Source organism: Oncorhynchus mykiss, chromosome 28 (assembly GCF_013265735.2).
Source record: "Oncorhynchus mykiss isolate Arlee chromosome 28, USDA_OmykA_1.1, whole genome shotgun sequence".
NCBI classification, from domain to species: Eukaryota; Metazoa; Chordata; class Actinopteri; order Salmoniformes; family Salmonidae; genus Oncorhynchus; species Oncorhynchus mykiss.
Genome location: NC_048592.1, coordinates 39,289,277 through 39,306,776, shown reverse-complemented (window position 1 = coordinate 39,306,776; position 17,500 = coordinate 39,289,277). Strand labels below are relative to the sequence as shown.

Below are 17,500 nucleotides of genomic sequence, written 5' to 3'. Positions count from 1 at the left end.
CAATGTGGAGCTATATACAGGGTGTACCAGTACCAGATCAATGTGGAGCTATATACAGGGTGTACCAGTACCAGATCAATGTGGAGCTATATACAGGGAGTATCAGTACCAGATCAATGTGGAGCTATATACAAGGAGCACCAGATCAATGTGGAACTATATACAGGGAGAGTAAAAAAGTGTGTTATGTACAGTGCCTTGCGAAAGTATTCGGCCCCCTTGAACTTTGCGACCTTTTGCCACATTTCAGGCTTCAAACATAAAGATATAAAACTGTATTTTTTTGTGAAGAATCAACAACAAGTGGGACACAATCATGAAGTGGAATGACATTTATTGGATATTTCAAACTTTTTTAACAAATCAAAAACTGAAAAATTGGGCGTGCAAAATTATTCAGCCCCCTTAAGTTAATACTTTGTAGCGCCACCTTTTGCTGCGATTACAGCTGTAAGTCGCTTGGGGTATGTCTCTATGGGGTATGTAGATTTTGCTTCATGTTTTGGATCATTGTCTTTTTGGAAGACAAATCTCCGTCCCAGTCTCAGGTCTTTTGAAGACTCCATCAGGTTTTCTTCCAGAATGGTCCTGTATTTGGCTCCACCCATCTTCCCATCAATTTTAACCATCTTCCCTGTCCCTGTTGAAGAAAAGCAGGCCCAAACCATGATGCTGCCACCACCATGTTTGACAGTGGGCATGGTGTGTTCAGCTGTGTTGCTTTAACGCCAAACATAACGTTTTGCATTGTTGCCAAAAAGTTCAATTTTGGTTTCATCTGACCAGAGCACCTTCTTCCACATGTTTGGTGTGTCTCCCAGGTGGCTTGTGGCAAACTTTAAACGACACTTTTTATGGATATCTTTAAGAAATGGCTTTCTTCTTGCCACTCTTCCATAAAGGCCAGATTTGTGCAATATACGACTGATTGTTGTCCTATGGACAGAGTCTCCCACCTCAGCTGTAGATCTCTGCAGTTCATCCAGAGTGATCATGGGCCTCTTGGCTGCATCTCTGATCAGTCTTCTCCTTGTATGAGCTGAAAGTTTAGAGGGACGGCCAGGTCTTGGTAGATTTGCAGTGGTCTGATACTCCTTCCATTTCAATATTATCGCTTGCACAGTGCTCCTTGGGATGTTTAAAGCTTGGGAAATCTTTTTGTATCCAAATCCGGCTTTAAACTTCTTCACAACAGTATCTCGGACCTGCCTGGTGTGTTCCTTGTTCTTCATGATGCTCTCTGCGCTTTTAACGGACCTCTGTGTCATGTATTGTCATGTTGTGTCTTTCTGTCCTTTCCTTTCACCCTGTCTCCCTCTGCTGGTCGTACTAGGTTACCGTTTCTGTCCCTCTTTCCCCCAGCTGTTCCTTGTCTTCTCTGACTACCTCATTCACCCCTTTTCCCACCTGTTCCCTTTTTCCCTCTGATTAGGTCCCTATATCTCTCTCTGTTTCTGCTCCTGTCTTTGTCGGATTCTTGTTTGTGTGTCTCATGCCTGAACCAGACTATCATCGTGTTTGCTGCAACCTTGTCCTGTCCTGTCGGAATCTACCTGTCCATCTGAGCCCACGTGTGTTCATCATTAAAGAAACTCTGTTTGTTAATTCGCTTTTGGGTCCTCATTCACGCACCTGACAGAAGAATCCGACCAAGAATGGACCCAGCGACTTCGGATCCTCTCCACTCAGCCGTCGAGATCCAGGGAGCGATGCTAGGCAGACACGAGCAGGAATTGTCTGCTGCTCGACATGCCGTTGAGACCCTGGCCACCCAAGTCTCCAACCTCACAGAACAGGTTCACCATCTCCGCCTCGATCCACCGGCCACTTCCAGGGCTTTCGAATCTCCGGAGCCCAGAATCAATAACCCGCCGTGTTACTCTGGGGAGCCCACTGAATGCCGCTCGTTCCTCACCCAGTGTGATATTGTGTTTTCTCTCCAGCCCAACACTTACGCCAGGAGCACTGCTCGTGTCGCCTACGTCATATCTCTCCTTACTGGACGGGCTCGTGAGTGGGGCACGGCAATCTGGGAGGCAAGGGCTGAGTGTACTAACCAGTATCAGGACTTTAAGGAGGAGATGATACGGGTTTTTGATCGATCTGTTTTTGGGGAGGAGGCTTCCAGGGCCCTGTCTTCCCTATGTCAAGGCAATCGATCCATAACAGACTACTCTATTGAGTTTCGCACTCTTGCTGCCTCCAGTGGCTGGAACGAGCCGGCTTTGCTCGCTCGTCTTCTGGAGGGTCTCCGCGCAGAGGTAAAGGATGAGATTCTCTCCCGGGAGGTTCCTTCCAGCGTGGATTCCTTGATTGAACTCGCTATTCGCATTGAGCGACGGGTTGATCTTCGTCACCGAGCTCGTGGAAAGGAGCTCGCGTTCTCCGTTGCCCCCCTCTCCGCATCACTACCATCTTCCTCTGCTGGCTCGGGAGCTGAGCCTATGCAGCTGGGAGGTATCCGCATCTCGACTAAGGAGAGGGAACGGAGAATCACCAACCGCCTCTGTCTCTATTGCGGTTCTGCTGGTCATTTTGTCACTTCATGTCCAGTAAAAGCCAGAGCTCATCAGTAAGCGGAGGGCTACTGGTGAGCGCTACTACTCCTGTCTCTCCTTCAAGATCCTGCACTACCTTGTCGGTCCATCTACGCTGGACCGGTTCGTCAGCTTCCTGCAGTGCCTTAATAGACTCTGGGGCGGAGGGCTGTTTTATGGACGAGACCTGGGCTCGGGAACATGACATTCCTCTCAGACAGTTAAGGGAGTCCACGGCCTTGTTCGCCCTGGATGGTAGTCCTCTCCCCAGGATTCAGCGTGAGACGCTACCTTTAACCCTCACTGTTTCGGGTAATCATAGCGAAACCATTTCTTTTTAAATTTTTCGTTCACCTTTTACACCTGTTGTTTTGGGCCATCCCTGGCTAGTTTGTCATAATCCTTCCATTAATTGGTCTAGTAATTCTATCCTCTCCTGGAACGTCTCTTGTCATGTGAAATGTTTAATGTCTGCTATCCCTCCTGTTTCCTCTGTCTCTTCTTCACAGGAGGAGCCTGGTGATTTGACAGGGGTGCCGGAGGAATATCACGATCTGCGCACGGTGTTCAGTCGGTCCAGGGCCACCTCTCTTCCTCCACACCGGTCGTATGATTGTAGTATTGATCTCCTTCCGGGAACCACTCCCCCCCGGGGTAGACTATACTCTCTGTCGGCTCCCGAACGTAAGGCTCTCGAGGATTATTTGTCTGTAGCTCTTGACGCCGGTACCATAGTCCCCTCCTCCTCTCCCGCCGGAGCGGGGTTTTTTTTTGTCAAGAAGAAGGACGGGTCTCTGCGCCCCTGCATAGATTATCGAGGGCTGAATGACATAACAGTGAAGAATCGTTATCCGCTTCCTCTTATGTCTTCAGCCTTCGAGATCCTGCAGGGAGCCAGGTTTTTCACTAAGTTGGACCTTCGTAACGCTTACCATCTCGTGCGCATCAGGGAGGGGGACGAGTGGAAGACGGCGTTTAACACTCCGTTAGGGCACTTTGAATACCGGGTTCTTCCTTTCGGCCTCGCTAACGCTCCAGCTGTCTTTCAGGCATTAGTCAATGATGTCCTGAGAGACATGCTGAACATCTTTGTTTTCGTTTACCTTGACGATATCCTGATTTTTTCACCGTCACTCCAGATTCATGTTCAGCACGTTCGACGTGTCCTCCAGCGCCTTTTAGAGAATTGTCTTTTTGTGAAGGCTGAGAAGTGCACTTTTCATGCCTCCTCCGTCACATTTCTCGGTTCTGTTATTTCCGCTGAAGGCATTAAGATGGATCCCGCTAAGGTCCAAGCTGTCATTGATTGGCCCGCCCCTAAGTCACGCGTCGAGCTGCAGCGCTTTCTCGGCTTCGCGAACTTCTATCGTCGTTTCATCCGTAATTTCGGTCAGGTGGCAGCTCCTCTCACAGCCCTTACTTCTGTCAAGACGTGCTTTAAGTGGTCCGTTTCCACCCAGGGAGCTTTTGATCTCCTCAAGAATCGTTTTACATCCGCTCCTATCCTTGTTACACCTGACGTCTCTAGACAGTTCGTTGTCGAGGTTGACGCGTCAGAGGTGGGCGTGGGAGCCATTCTTTCTCAGCGCTCCCTCTCTGACGACAAGGTCCACCCATGCGCGTATTTTTCTCATCGCCTGTCGCCGTCGGAACGTAACTATGATGTGGGAAACCGCGAACTGCTCGCCATCCGGTTAGCCCTAGGCGAATGGCGACAGTGGTTGGAGGGGGCGACCGTTCCTTTTGTCGTTTGGACTGACCATAGGAACCTTGAGTACATCCGTTCTGCCAAACGACTTAATGCGCGTCAGGCGCGTTGGGCGCTGTTTTTCGCTCGTTTCGAGTTCGTGATTTCTTATCGTCCGGGCTCTAAGAACACCAAGCCTGATGCTTTATCTCGTCTCTTCAGTTCTTCAGTAGCCTCCACTGACCCCGAGGGGATTCTCCCTGAGGGGCGTGTTGTCGGGTTGACTGTCTGGGGAATTGAGAGGCAGGTAAAGCAAGCGCTCACTCACACTCCGTCGCCGCGCGCTTGTCCTAGGAACCTTCTTTTCGTTCCCGTTCCTACTCGTCTGGCCGTTCTTCAGTGGGCTCACTCTGCCAAGTTAGCCGGCCACCCTGGCGTTCGGGGTACGCTTGCTTCCATTCGCCAGCGTTTTTGGTGGCCCACCCGGGAGCATGACACGCGTCGTTTCGTGGCTGCTTGTTCGGTCTGCGCGCAGACTAAGTCCGGTAACTCCCCTCCTGCCGGCCGTCTCAGGCCGCTTCCCATTCCCTCTCGACCGTGGTCTCACATCGCCTTAGATTTTGTCACCGGACTGCCTTCGTCAGCGGGGAAGACTGTTATTCTTACGGTTGTCGATAGGTTCTCTAAGGCGGCTCATTTCATTCCCCTTGCTAAGCTTCCTTCTGCTAAAGAGACGGCACAAATCATCATCGAGAATGTTTTCAGAATTCATGGCCTTCCGTCAGACGTCGTTTCGGACAGAGGTCCGCAATTCACGTCTCAATTTTGGAGGGAGTTTTGCCGTTTGATTGGGGCTTCCGTCAGTCTCTCTTCCGGCTTTCACCCCCAGTCTAACGGTCAAGCAGAACGGGCCAATCAGACTATTGGTCGCATCTTACGCAGTCTTTCTTTTCGCAACCCTGCGTCTTGGTCAGAACAGCTCCCCTGGGCAGAATACGCCCACAACTCGCTTCCTTCGTCTGCGACCGGGCTATCTCCTTTTCAGAGTAGCCTCGGGTACCAGCCTCCGCTGTTCTCATCTCAGTTCGCCGAGTCCAGCGTCCCCTCCGCTCAGGCTTTTGTCCAACGTTGCGAGCGCACCTGGAAGAGGGTCAGGTCTGCACTTTGCCGTTATAGGACGCAGACTGTGAGGGCTGCTAATAAGCGTAGAACTAAGAGTCCTAGATATTGTCGCGGTCAGAGAGTTTGGCTCTCCACTCAGAACCTTCCCCTTAAGACGGCTTCTCGCAAGTTGACCCCGCGGTTCATTGGTCCGTTCCGTATTTCTCGGGTCATTAATCCTGTCGCAGTTCGACTTCTTCTTCCGCGATACCTTTGTCGCGTCCACCCGGTCTTCCATGTCTCCTGTATCAAGCCCGTTCTTCGCGCCCCCGCTCGTCTTCCCCCCCCCCCCCCATCCTTGTCGAGGGCGCACCCATCTACAGGGTCCGTAGGATTTTGGACATGCGTCCTCGGGGCCGTGGTCACCAGTACCTCGTAGATTGGGAGGGGTACGGTCCTGAGGAGAGGAGTTGGGTTCCCTCTCGGGACGTGCTGGACCGTGCGCTGATCGAGGACTTCCTCCGTTGCCGCCAGGTTTCCTCCTCGAGTGCGCCAGGAGGCGCTCGGTGAGTGGGGGGGTACTGTCATGTATTGTCATGTTGTGTCTTTCTGTCCTTTCCTTTCACCCTGTCTCCCTCTGCTGGTCGTACTAGGTTACCGTTTCTGTCCCTCTTTCCCCCAGCTGTTCCTTGTCTTCTCTGACTACCTCATTCACCCCTTTTCCCACCTGTTCCCTTTTTCCCTCTGATTAGGTCCCTATATCTCTCTCTGTTTCTGCTCCTGTCTTTGTTGGATTCTTGTTTGTGTGTCTCATGCCTGAACCAGACTATCATCGTGTTTGCTGCAACCTTGTCCTGTCCTGTCGGAATCTACCTGTCCATCTGAGCCCACGTGTGTTCATCATTAAAGAAACTCTGTTTGTTAATTCGCTTTTGGGTCCTCATTCACGCACCTGACACTCTGAGACTATCACAGTGCAGGTGCATTTATACGGAGACTTGATTACACACAGGTGGATTGTATTTATCATCATTAGTCATTTAGGTCAACATTGGATCATTCAGAGATCTTCACTGAACTTCTGGAGAAAGTTTGCTGCACTGAAAGTAAAGGGGCTGAATAATTTTGCAATCCCAATTTTTCAGTTTTTGATTTGTTAAAAAAGTTTGAAATATCCAATAAATGTCGTTCCACTTCATGATTGTGTCCCACTTGTTGTTGATTCTTCACAAAAAAAATACAGTTTTATATCTTTATGTTTGAAGCCTGAAATGTGGCAAAAGGTCGCAAAGTTCAAGGGGGCCGAATACTTTCGCAAGGCACTGTATATTTGTGTATGTATGTATGTGTATGTGTGTTGTGTGTGCATATTTAGTGTATGTGAATGTTTGTGGGTTTTGTCTGAGAGGACATTACAGCCTTATTCTAAAATTGATTGAATATTTTTTTCCCCTCAAAAATATACACACAATACCCCATAATGACAAAGCGAAAACTGTTTTTTAGATTTTTTAGCAAATTTATAAAAAAAATTAACTGAAATACCTTATTTACATAAGTATTCAGACCATTTGCTATGAGACTTGAAATTGAGCTGAGCTGCATCCTGTTTCCATTGATCGTCCTTGGGATGATTCTACAACTTTATTGGAGTCCTCCTGTGGTAAATTCAATTGACTGGACATGATTTGGAAAGGCACACACCTGTCTATATAAGGTCCCACAGTTTACAGTGCATGTCAGAGCAAAAAACAAGCCATGAGGTCGAAGGAATTGTCCGTAGAGCTCTGAGACAGGATTGTGTCGAGGCACAGATCTGGGGAAGGGTATCAAAACATTTCTGCAGCATTGAAGGTCCCCAAAAACACAGTGGCCTCCACCATTCTTAAATGGAATACGTTTAGAACCACCAAGCTGGCCACCTGGCCAAACTGACCAATCAGGGGAAAAGGGCCTTGGTCAGGGAAGTGACCAAAAACCAGATGGTCACTATGACAGAGCTCCAGAGTTCCTCTGTGGAGCAGGGAGAACCTTCCAGAAGGACAACCATCTCTGCAGCACTCCACCAATCAGGCCTTTATGGTAAAATGGCCAGACGGAATCCACTCCTCAGTAAAAGGCACAAGACATTTTGCTTAGAGTTTGCCAAAAGGCACCTAAAGGACTCTCAGACTATGAGAAACAAGATTCTCTGGTCTGATGAAACCAAGATTGAACTCTTTGGCCTGAATGCCAAGTGTCACGTCTGGAGGAAACTTGGCACCATCTCTACGGTGAGCATGGTGGTGACAGCATCATGCTGTGGGGATGTTTTTCAGTGGCAGGGACTGGGAGACTAGTCAGGATCGAAGGAAAGATGAACGGAGCAAAGTACAGAGAGAACCTTGATGAAAACCTGCTCCAGAGCGCCAAAGGTGCTTCAACATAGTACTGAGTACTCCACTACAGCCCCGTAAATGTGGATGGGGGCATGCTCAGCCCCTCCGTTTCCTGTGGTCCACAATCAGCTCCTTTATCTTGCTGACATTGAGGGAGAGGTTGTTGTCCTGGCACCACACTGCCAGGTCACTGACCTCCTCCCTCATCATCGTTGGTGATTAGGCATACCACAGTCGTATCGTCAGCAAAATTTAATGATGGTGTTGGAGTCGTGATGGTGTTGGAGTCGTGCCTGGGTGGCAACGCATTCGTGGATGAACAGGGAGTACAGGAGGGGACTGAGGACACACCCCTGAGGGCCCCCGTGTTGTGGATCAGCGTGGCAGATGTGTTGTTGCTTACCCTTACCACCTGGTGTCGGCAGAAGGAGGGGTTCAGTCCCAGAGTCCATAGCTTGGTGATGAGCTTGGAGGGGACTATGGTGTAGAATGCTAAGCTGTAGTCAATGAACAGCATTCTCACATAGTTATTTCCTCTCTTGGTCAGGTGGGAGAGGACAGTCTGAAGTGCAATTGAGATTGCGTCGTCTGTGGATCTGTTGGGACGGAATGCGAATTGTAGTGGGTCCAGGGTGTCTTGGATGATAGGGTTGGCGTGTGTCATGAGAGAGAGAGAGAGGGGAAGAGAGAGAGAGGAAGAGAGAGAGAGAGAGAGAGAGAGAGAGAAAGAGAGAGAACACCCAGTCTCTTTTCACAGCTGCTGAAGCTGGGCTGGCAGAAGTTAGACAATAAGAGAATAATAAAATATTTTTACTTGCTTGTAAACGAGCAGGTTTAGCTCAATGATGAGGGTGGATGACATCATCCAGGGAGAGCTCATGGCTGCTGCCAGCTTTATGCCAGGCTGGCGCTGTGTAGCGTTGTGTTGCGTTGCGTTAGGTTTGCTACTGAAGGACTCAACAGGGAGTCATCCATAGTGGAGCTGAATGCATCATTTCACCCTAATTCCTTTTAAATAACAGGCGTCATTGGATTTAACGGGCAAATGTTTCAGAGACGACGACGTGCCGATCGGGACTTCAGCAACTGGAGAACAAATGACTGAATGACAAACAGTTCACTGACCTTCACAGAGTGTGAGTGTGTGTGTGTGTGTGTGTGTGTGTGTGTGAGTGTGAGTTCGTGTGTGTGTGTGTGTGTGTGAGTTTGTTTGTTTGTTTGTTTGTGTGTGTGTGTGTGTGTGTGTGTGTGTGTGTGTGTGTGTGTGTGTGTGTGTGTGTGTGTGTGTGTGTGTGTGTGTGTGTGTGTGTGCGTGCGCGCGCGCGCGCGTGTGTGTGTGTGTGTGTGTGGAGGGGGGATTCGGGTGTGTGGTGTGTTTGTTTATCCCTCGCAGGTGTTTTAGTTCTTTGGCACGGTTTCTAACCCTGAGGCCACCCGTTACCTTTCAGATTTGCTGTTCTGGGTCCAGTTTCCCGATAGCGATGGAAACTTAGACTGTTGTTTCTTTAACGATGCCTCTTTCCTTCAACACCCGAAGATGTATCGTGTGTTTTCCCAGAACACCACACTGAGACAAGGTTCACTAAGTTTGTCGTTGAGGCGTAGTTTTGATACTGATAGGATGGAAAGAAAGGGAGCTCTCAGATCAGCTTTCTCCATTCAAATCTGACCTTTAACATTACAATTATTTCACCAAACTGACAATGGATAGCTTTCTCCAATCAAATCTTTCCTTAACATTGGAATTATTTCCCAATATTGATGGATCAGCTCCTAGAGAGATATTACCAATCACGGCTGCAAATAATGAGGTGGCTTAATCTGATGCTTATGCCCTATAATAATGCACTAAATCACAGATTTGGCAAATCATTGATCACATGCGCGGCCTAGTAGTTAGAGCGTTGAGTCAGTAACTGAAAGGTTTCTGGATCGAATCCCTGAGCTGACAAGAAAATATATATATAATCTGACGTTCTGCCCCTGAACAAGGCAGTTAACCCATTGTTTCCCGGTAGGCCGTCATTGTAAATGAGAATTTGTTCTTAACTGACTTGTTAAATAAATAAGAACATGTTAGGTTACACATCATGAAATACACTGAGCGCACAAAACATTAGAAACTTTAGTGAAATATTGAGTTGCACTCAGAACATCCACAATTCATCCGGACATGGACTCTACAAGGTGTCGAAAGCGTTCCACAGGCATGTTGACCTCAATGCTTCCCACCCTTGTGTGCCACCTTTCCTGGTTGTCCTTTGGGTGGTGGACCATTCTTCACGGGAAACTGTTGAGCGTGGAAAAAAACCCAGCAGCGTTGCAGTTTTTTTTGACAAACTCAAACTGGTGTGCCAACTACCAGAGGCACTTAAATATTTTGTCTTGCCCATTCACCCTCTGAATGGCACACGTACACAATCCATGTCTCAAGGCATAAAAATCCTTCGCCAACACTGATTGAAAGGGGATTTAAAAAGTGACATCAATAAGGAATCATAGCTTTCATAGCCAGCTGGTCAGTCTAAGTCATAGAGACAAAATAGAGCTGCATTGATAGAACATGAAAATGTATTTCAATATGATTGAAATAGGCCTATAGCTATTTATATTTTTATTGCAGTCATCTCAGTTTTCATCATTTTAACTTCTTTGGGACTGGGGGGCAGTATTGAGTAGCTTGGATAATAAGGTGCCCAGAGTAAACTGGCTGCTATATAAGTAGTAGATTTGGATAGAAAACACTCTGAAGTTTCTAAAACTGTTTGAATGATGTCTGTGAGTATAACAGAACTCATATGGCAGGCAAAAAACCTGAGAGAAAATCCAAGCAGGAAGTGGGAAATCTGAGGTTTGTAGTTTTTCAAGTCACATACCTATCGAATATACAGTGTCTATGGGGTCATATTGCACTTCCTAAGGCTTCCACTAGATGTCAACATTCTTTAGAACCTTGTTTTAGGCTTCTACTGTGAAAGAGGAGAGAATGAGAGCTGTTTGAGCCAGAGGTCTGGCAGAGTGCCATGAACTGATCGCTGATCAGTGAGAGGTAGCTGCGTTCCATTGCATTTCTAAACACAAAGGAATTCTCCGGTTGGAAGATTATTGAAGATTTATGATAAAAACATCCTAAAGCTTGATTCTATACATCGTTTGACATGTTTCTATGAACTGTAATATAACTTTTTTTGACATTTCGTCTGAACAAGTGATCGCGCATTATGCATTTGGATTACTGGGCTAAACGCGCAAACGAAAAGGAGGTATTTGAACATAAATTATGGACTTTATGGAACAAATCAAACATTTATTGTGGAACTGGGATTCCTGGCAGTGCATTCTGATGAAGATCATCAAAGGTAAGTGAATATTTATAACGCTATTTCTGACTTTTCTGACACCTCTCCTTCTTTGGAAAATGGCTGAATGTTTTGCTGTGACTTGGCACAGACCTAACAATCGCAAGGTGTGCTTTCGCCGTAAAGCTTTTAAAAAATCTGACACAGCACTTGCATTAAGGAGAGGTTTATCTATATTTCCATGCATAACACTTGTATCTTTTATCAATGTTTATGATGAGTATTTCTGTATTTGATGTGGCTCTCCGCACTTTCACCGGATGTTTGTTTGAGACAATGCATTTCTGATCATAACACACCAATTTCAAATAAGGTTTTTAACTTTATCGCATTTATTGTGTAACATGAAGTCCTGTGAGTGCTATCTGATGAAGATCATCAAAGGTTAGTGATTAATTTAATCGCTATTTCTGATTTTTTTTGAGCCCTCTCCTTGGCTGGAAAATGGCTATATGTTTTTTTGTGACTAGGCGCTGACCTAACATAATCGTTTGGTGTGCTTTCGCCATAAAGCCTATTTGAAATCGGACACTGTGGCTGGATTTACAAGATGTATATCTTTAAAATGGTGTAAAATACGTATATGTATGTTTGAGGAATTTTAATTATGGGATTTCTGTTGTTTTGAATTTGGTGCCATGCAATATCTGGCTGTTGTCGAGCGTCCCACATATCCCAGAGTGGTTGTTAAGTGTATTTTTATGCTTCTCTTGTTTGTAACATTTGCAAAGGCATTGGTTCTATGTTTAGCAGAGATCTTGTATGTATAAAGTGACGCGGGAGGGCAAAAAAGCATCTTACGTCACACTTAGCTGTTCTAGAGTGGTCTGAGGCAGGCGTTAGAATGCAAGCATTTTACACGTTAGTCGTTTAGCAGAGGCTTTTATCCAGCGCGACTTACAGTAGTGAGCGCGTACATTTTCTGGTCCCCCCCCGTGGGAGTCGAACCCACAACCCTGGCTCTACAAGTGCCATGCTCTACCAACTGAAGTACAAGTGCAACGTTAACAACTATTGTTTTTGGGAAACAGCTCGTGGATTTATCAATGTTCCTACAAAGTTTTCTAATTATGCTTTTGGGAAACCGGGCCCAGATGCTTTTGGGAAACCGGGCCCAGGTGCTTTTGGGAAACCGGGCCCAGGTGCTTTTGGGAAACCGGGCCCAGGTGTGTTTGTGGAAATTCATGTGTGCAATAAACAAATTGTTTTTTGTTGTTGTTGTTGACATTTTAGTGCAACTGATTTTCAGGTAAAGTTAAAATGCCTGTCTCATTAGTGATGTTTAGTCACCATGCCCCCCCCCCCCCCCCCCCCCAATGTCTACGGAACCGTAAAGGTCAAGAGGTCAGAATAGAACACTCAGGCTAACTAACAAGGTTCTAAACACCAATAGAACCCTGCTGTTCCTTTAACCGATGACATCATCGCGTGTCGTGTCATTGACCTTAAGAGTGTAAAGGGAAAGGAACAAAAGTGACAGCTCATCTCAAAAAATGCCACTTCACAACTGGTTTACATCAAGCCTGAAGCCAAGGCTGTCTACTTGGCTGGCTGGGTGGGTGTGTGGGTGGAAGGCTGGAGGGGGGGGTGGATGGTGTGGGGTTATGTGGTTGAGTGATCTGGATTAGAGTGAGCTTGTTATACCCTCCTTCTCAGTGTCTTTAAGGAGAACAGGAGATAGTATTTGTTATTGAGAGCTGTAGCCTCATTGTAATGCGACATTTTTAGTTTTTTTGGTGTAAAATCAGTGTTGATGTTTTGATGAATTTGTATCCTTCTGAACCCCATGTAGGTAGTGGAGGAGTGTCCCCCATTCCTGTTGTAGCTGGGCTGGGGATTGAACCAGTGACTTAGTTATCACAGGTGCCATAACACACTGGGCCTCTTGACATTGATAATCGTACACCTACCTAAGAAGTCCTGAGAGGCTACATTGAACATTGTGAAAACACCTGAGACACCACTATAGAAATCCATTATTAGGATGATTATGTAGCACATGGTGTGTCCTACAGCAATACTGTTCCTCTGTCAGTACTGTATCACTGTCAGTACTGTTCCTCTGTCAGTACTGTATCACTGTCAGTACTGTATCACTGTCAGTACTGTTCCTCTGTCAGTACTGTATCACTGTCAGTACTGTTCCTCTGTCAGGACTGTATCACTGTCAGTACTGTTCCTCTGTCAGTACTGTATCACTGTCAGTACTGTATCACTGTCAGTACTGTATCACTGTCAGTACTGTTCCTCTGTCAGTACTGTATCACTGTCAGTACTGTTCCTCTGTCAGGACTGTATCACTGTCAGTACTGTTCCTCTGTCAGGACTGTATCACTGTCAGTACTGTTCCTCTGTCAGGACTGTATCACTGTCAGTACTGTTCCTCTGTCAGGACTGTATCACTGTCAGTACTGTTCCTCTGTCAGTACTGTATCACTGTCAGTACTGTATCACTGTCAGTACTGTATCACTGTCAGTACTGTATCACTATCAGTACTTTATCTCTGTCAGTACTGTTCCTCTGTCAGTACTTTACCTCTGTCTGTCTGTCTGTCTGTCTGTACTGTACCTCAGTCTGCACCATGTTGACTCTCCTGGAGCGCAGCTCTCTGACACAGTTATAGATGTCCACCACGCCCTCTCTCTCTGCCATGTCCAGCATGATGTCGATCACTATGAAACAGCCTGTTCGGCCCGCCCCCGCACTAGAAAGGGAGAGAGAAAGAGAGAGAGAAAGGGAGGGAGAGAGAGAGAGAAAGGGTGGAGTAGGAGGGATGGAGAGAGTGGGTGAGGGTAAGCGAGAGAGAGTGGGAGAGAGAGAAAGTGAGAGAGCAGGGGAAATGAGGTAGGAGAGAGAGAGGGAGGGAGGGCGAGAGACAAAGAGGGAGAGAGGGAAGACAGTAGGAGGGAGGAAGAGAGAGAGAGAGAGAGAGAGAGAGAGAAAGATGCCTGTCTTGAGGTAAAATCTCATTGACATCGATGCATGGTTATATATGGAAGTTAAAATCCAGTTAGGATTGGGCCCAGAGAAGGAGCATTGAGAGACAAAGACAGAGATACGACAGAGATACGACAGAGAGGAGACAGAGAGGAGACAGAGAGGAGACAGAGAGGAGAAAGAGTGGTGACAGAGAGGAGACAGAGAGGAGACAGAGAGGAGACAGAGAGGAGCCAGAGAGGAGCCAGAGAGGAGACAGAGAGGAGAAAGAGTGGAGACAGAGAGGAGACAGAGATAAGACAGAGATGAGACAGAGAGGAGACAGAGAGGAGCCAGAGAGGAGACAGAGTGGAGACAGAGTGGAGACAGAGAGGAGACAGAGATACGACAGAGAAGAGACAGAGAGGAGACAGAGATACGACAGAGAACAGACAGAGAGGAGACAGAGAGGAGACAGAGGAGCCAGAGAGGAGACAGAGTGGAGACAGAGAGGAGAAAGAGAGGAGAAAGAGTGGAGACAGAGAGGAGACAGAGAGGAGACAGAGATACGACAGAGATAAGACAGAAAGGAGACAGAGAGGAGACAGAGATACGACAGAGAGGAGACAGAGAGGAGACAGAGAGGAGACAGAGATATGACAGAGAGGAGACAGAGATAAGACAGAGAGGAGACAGAGAGGAGACAGAGTGGAGACGAGAGGAGACAGAGAGGAGACAGAGATACGACAGAGAGGAGACAGAGAGGAGACAGAGATACGACAGAGAACAGACAGAGAGGAGACAGAGAGGAGACAGAGGAGCCAGAGAGGAGACAGAGTGGAGACAGAGAGGAGAAAGAGAGGAGAAAGAGTGGAGACAGAGAGGAGACAGAGAGGAGACAGAGATACGACAGAGATAAGACAGAAAGGAGACAGAGAGGAGACAGAGATACGACAGAGAGGAGACAGAGAGGAGAAAAAGTGGAGACAGAGATACAACAGAGAAGAGACAGAGAGGAGACAGAGAGGAGACAGAGATCTGACAGAGAGGAGACAGAGATACGACAGAGAACAGACAGAAAGGAGACAGAGGAGCCAGAGAGGAGACAGAGAGAAGACAGAAGACAGAGGAGACAGAGAGAAGACAGAGATACGACAGAGAGGAGACAGAGAGGAGACAGAGAGAAGACAGAGAGGAGACATAGAGGAGACAGAGAGGAGACAGAGAGGAGACAGAGATACGACAGCGAGGAGACAGAGAGGAGACAGAGAGGAGACAGAGATACGACAGAGAGGAGACAGAGAGGAGAAAAAGTGGAGACAGAGATACAACAGAGAAGAGACAGAGAGGAGACAGAGATCTGACAGAGAGGAGACAGAGATACGACAGAGAACAGACAGAGAGGAGACAGAGAGGAGACAGAGGAGCCAGAGAGGAGACAGAGAGAAGACAGAAGACAGAGGAGACAGAGAGAAGACAGAGATACGACAGAGAGGAGACAGAGATACAACAGAGAAGAGACAGAGAGGAGACAGAGAGAAGACAGAGAGGAGACAGAGAGGAGACAGAGAGGAGACAGAGATACGACAGCGAGGAGACAGAGAGGAGACAGAGAGGAGACAGAGAGGTGACAGAGAGGAGACAGATATACGACAGAGAGGAGACAGAGAGGAGAAAAAGTGGAGACAGAGATACAACAGAGAAGAGACAGAGAGGAGACAGAGAGGAGACAGAGATCTGACAGAGAGGAGACAGAGATACGACAGAGAACAGACAGAGAGGAGACAGAGAAGCCAGAGAGGAGACAGAGAGAAGACAGAAGACAGAGGAGACAGAGAGAAGACAGAGATACGACAGAGAGGAGACAGAGAGGAGACAGAGATACAACAGAGAAGAGACAGAGAGGAGACAGAGAGAAGACAGAGAGGAGACAGAGAGGAGACAGAGAGGAGACAGAGATACGACAGCGAGGAGACAGAGAGGAGACAGAGATACGACAGCGAGGAGACAGAGAGGAGACAGAGAGGAGACAGAGAGGAGACAGAGGAGCCAGAGAGGAGACAGAGAGAAGACAGAAGACAGAGGAGACAGAGAGGAGACAGAGATACGACAGAGAGGAGACAGAGAGGAGACAGAGATACAACAGAGAAGAGACAGAGATACGACAGAGAGGAGACAGAGAGGAGAAAAAGTGGAGACAGAGATACAACAGAGAAGAGACAGAGAGGAGACAGAGAGGAGACAGAGATCTGACAGAGAGGAGACAGAGATACGACAGAGAACAGACAGAGAGGAGACAGAGAGGAGACAGAGGAGCCAGAGAGGAGACAGAGAGAAGACAGAAGACAGAGGAGACAGAGAGAAGACAGAGATACGACAGAGAGGAGACAGAGAGGAGACAGAGATACAACAGAGAAGAGACAGAGAGGAGACAGAGAGAAGACAGAGAGGAGACAGAGAGGAGACAGAGGAGTCAGAGAGGAGACAGAGAGAAGACAGAAGACAGAGGAGACAGAGAGAAGACAGAGATACGACAGCGAGGAGACAGAGAGGAGACAGAGATACGACAGCGAGGAGACAGAGAGGAGACAGAGAGGAGACAGAGAGGAGAGAGAGATAAGACAGAGAGGAGACAGAGATACGACAGAGAGGAGGCAGAAAGGAGGCAGAGAGGAGACAGAGAGGAGACAGAGAGGAGACAGAGAGGAGACAGAGAGGAGAGCGAGAGAAGACAGAGAGGAGACAGAGAGGAGACAGAGAGGAGACAGAGAGGAGGCAGAGAGGAGACAAGAGTCCCTCCAGACATTCCCACCTGCAGTGGATGACCATGGGTCCAGCAATGGTGAGTGTCTTGGCCTTCACTCTACGTACAAAGCCCAGGAGGCCAGTAGCGTGGTAGGGCACCCCGTGGTCGGGCCACCCTGTGAAGTGGAACTGACGGATCTCCCGGATCTCATGGGCTCCTCTCTGGAGGAGGAAGGGAAAAACATACAGTCAAATACACACAGATTTACCCTGGACTTCAATCAACTTCTGTTTGCCCCTTAGAGAACTGGCGCTGGGGGCACCCCTGCAGCACGTGTTTGATTAGCATCAATATCTTCACCCAGCTCTCTCTATTGGATCTTCTGTTAACATGGCCCGCCTCCCTCTCGTCCTATGTGTTCAACAGGATACCACAGAGAGAAGTATTCAAACAACATCATCCCCACTCCACACTAGCACATCAAATGCACGTCCAATACACAGCTGTATTCTACATAGTAACGGTAGAGTGGATGTGAGAACAGAATTGTAGTAATGTAATTACTGTACCTAGTAGCAGTCTCACATTATTCACAGTCTGTGTGTGTGTGTGTGTGTGTGTGTGTGTGTGTGTGTGTGTGTGTGTGTGTGTGTGTGCGTGAGAGTGTTTATGTGTATGTGTGTGTGTGAGTGTGTGTGTGTGTGTGTGTGTGTGTGTGTGTGTGTGTGTGTGTGTGTGTGTGTGTGTGTGTGTGTGTGTGTGTGTGTGTGTGTAT

The 17,500-nt window shown here is 47.7% G+C and overlaps 1 protein-coding gene across 1 annotated transcript in view; it reads right to left on the bottom strand.

Annotated features, from left to right (window-relative positions):
* The window catches only part of LOC118944840 (receptor-type tyrosine-protein phosphatase mu-like), a 543,829-nt gene that overhangs the window by 26,547 nt on the left and 499,782 nt on the right, over nucleotides 1-17,500 (bottom strand). Inside the window, exons 28-29 of the mRNA XM_036966400.1 lie at nucleotides 16,792-16,946; nucleotides 13,632-13,767 (exon numbers count right to left, since the gene is read on the bottom strand). Of these exons, the coding sequence (XP_036822295.1) occupies nucleotides 13,632-13,767; nucleotides 16,792-16,946 (291 nt within the window). The remainder of the gene's footprint in view (nucleotides 1-13,631; nucleotides 13,768-16,791; nucleotides 16,947-17,500) is intronic.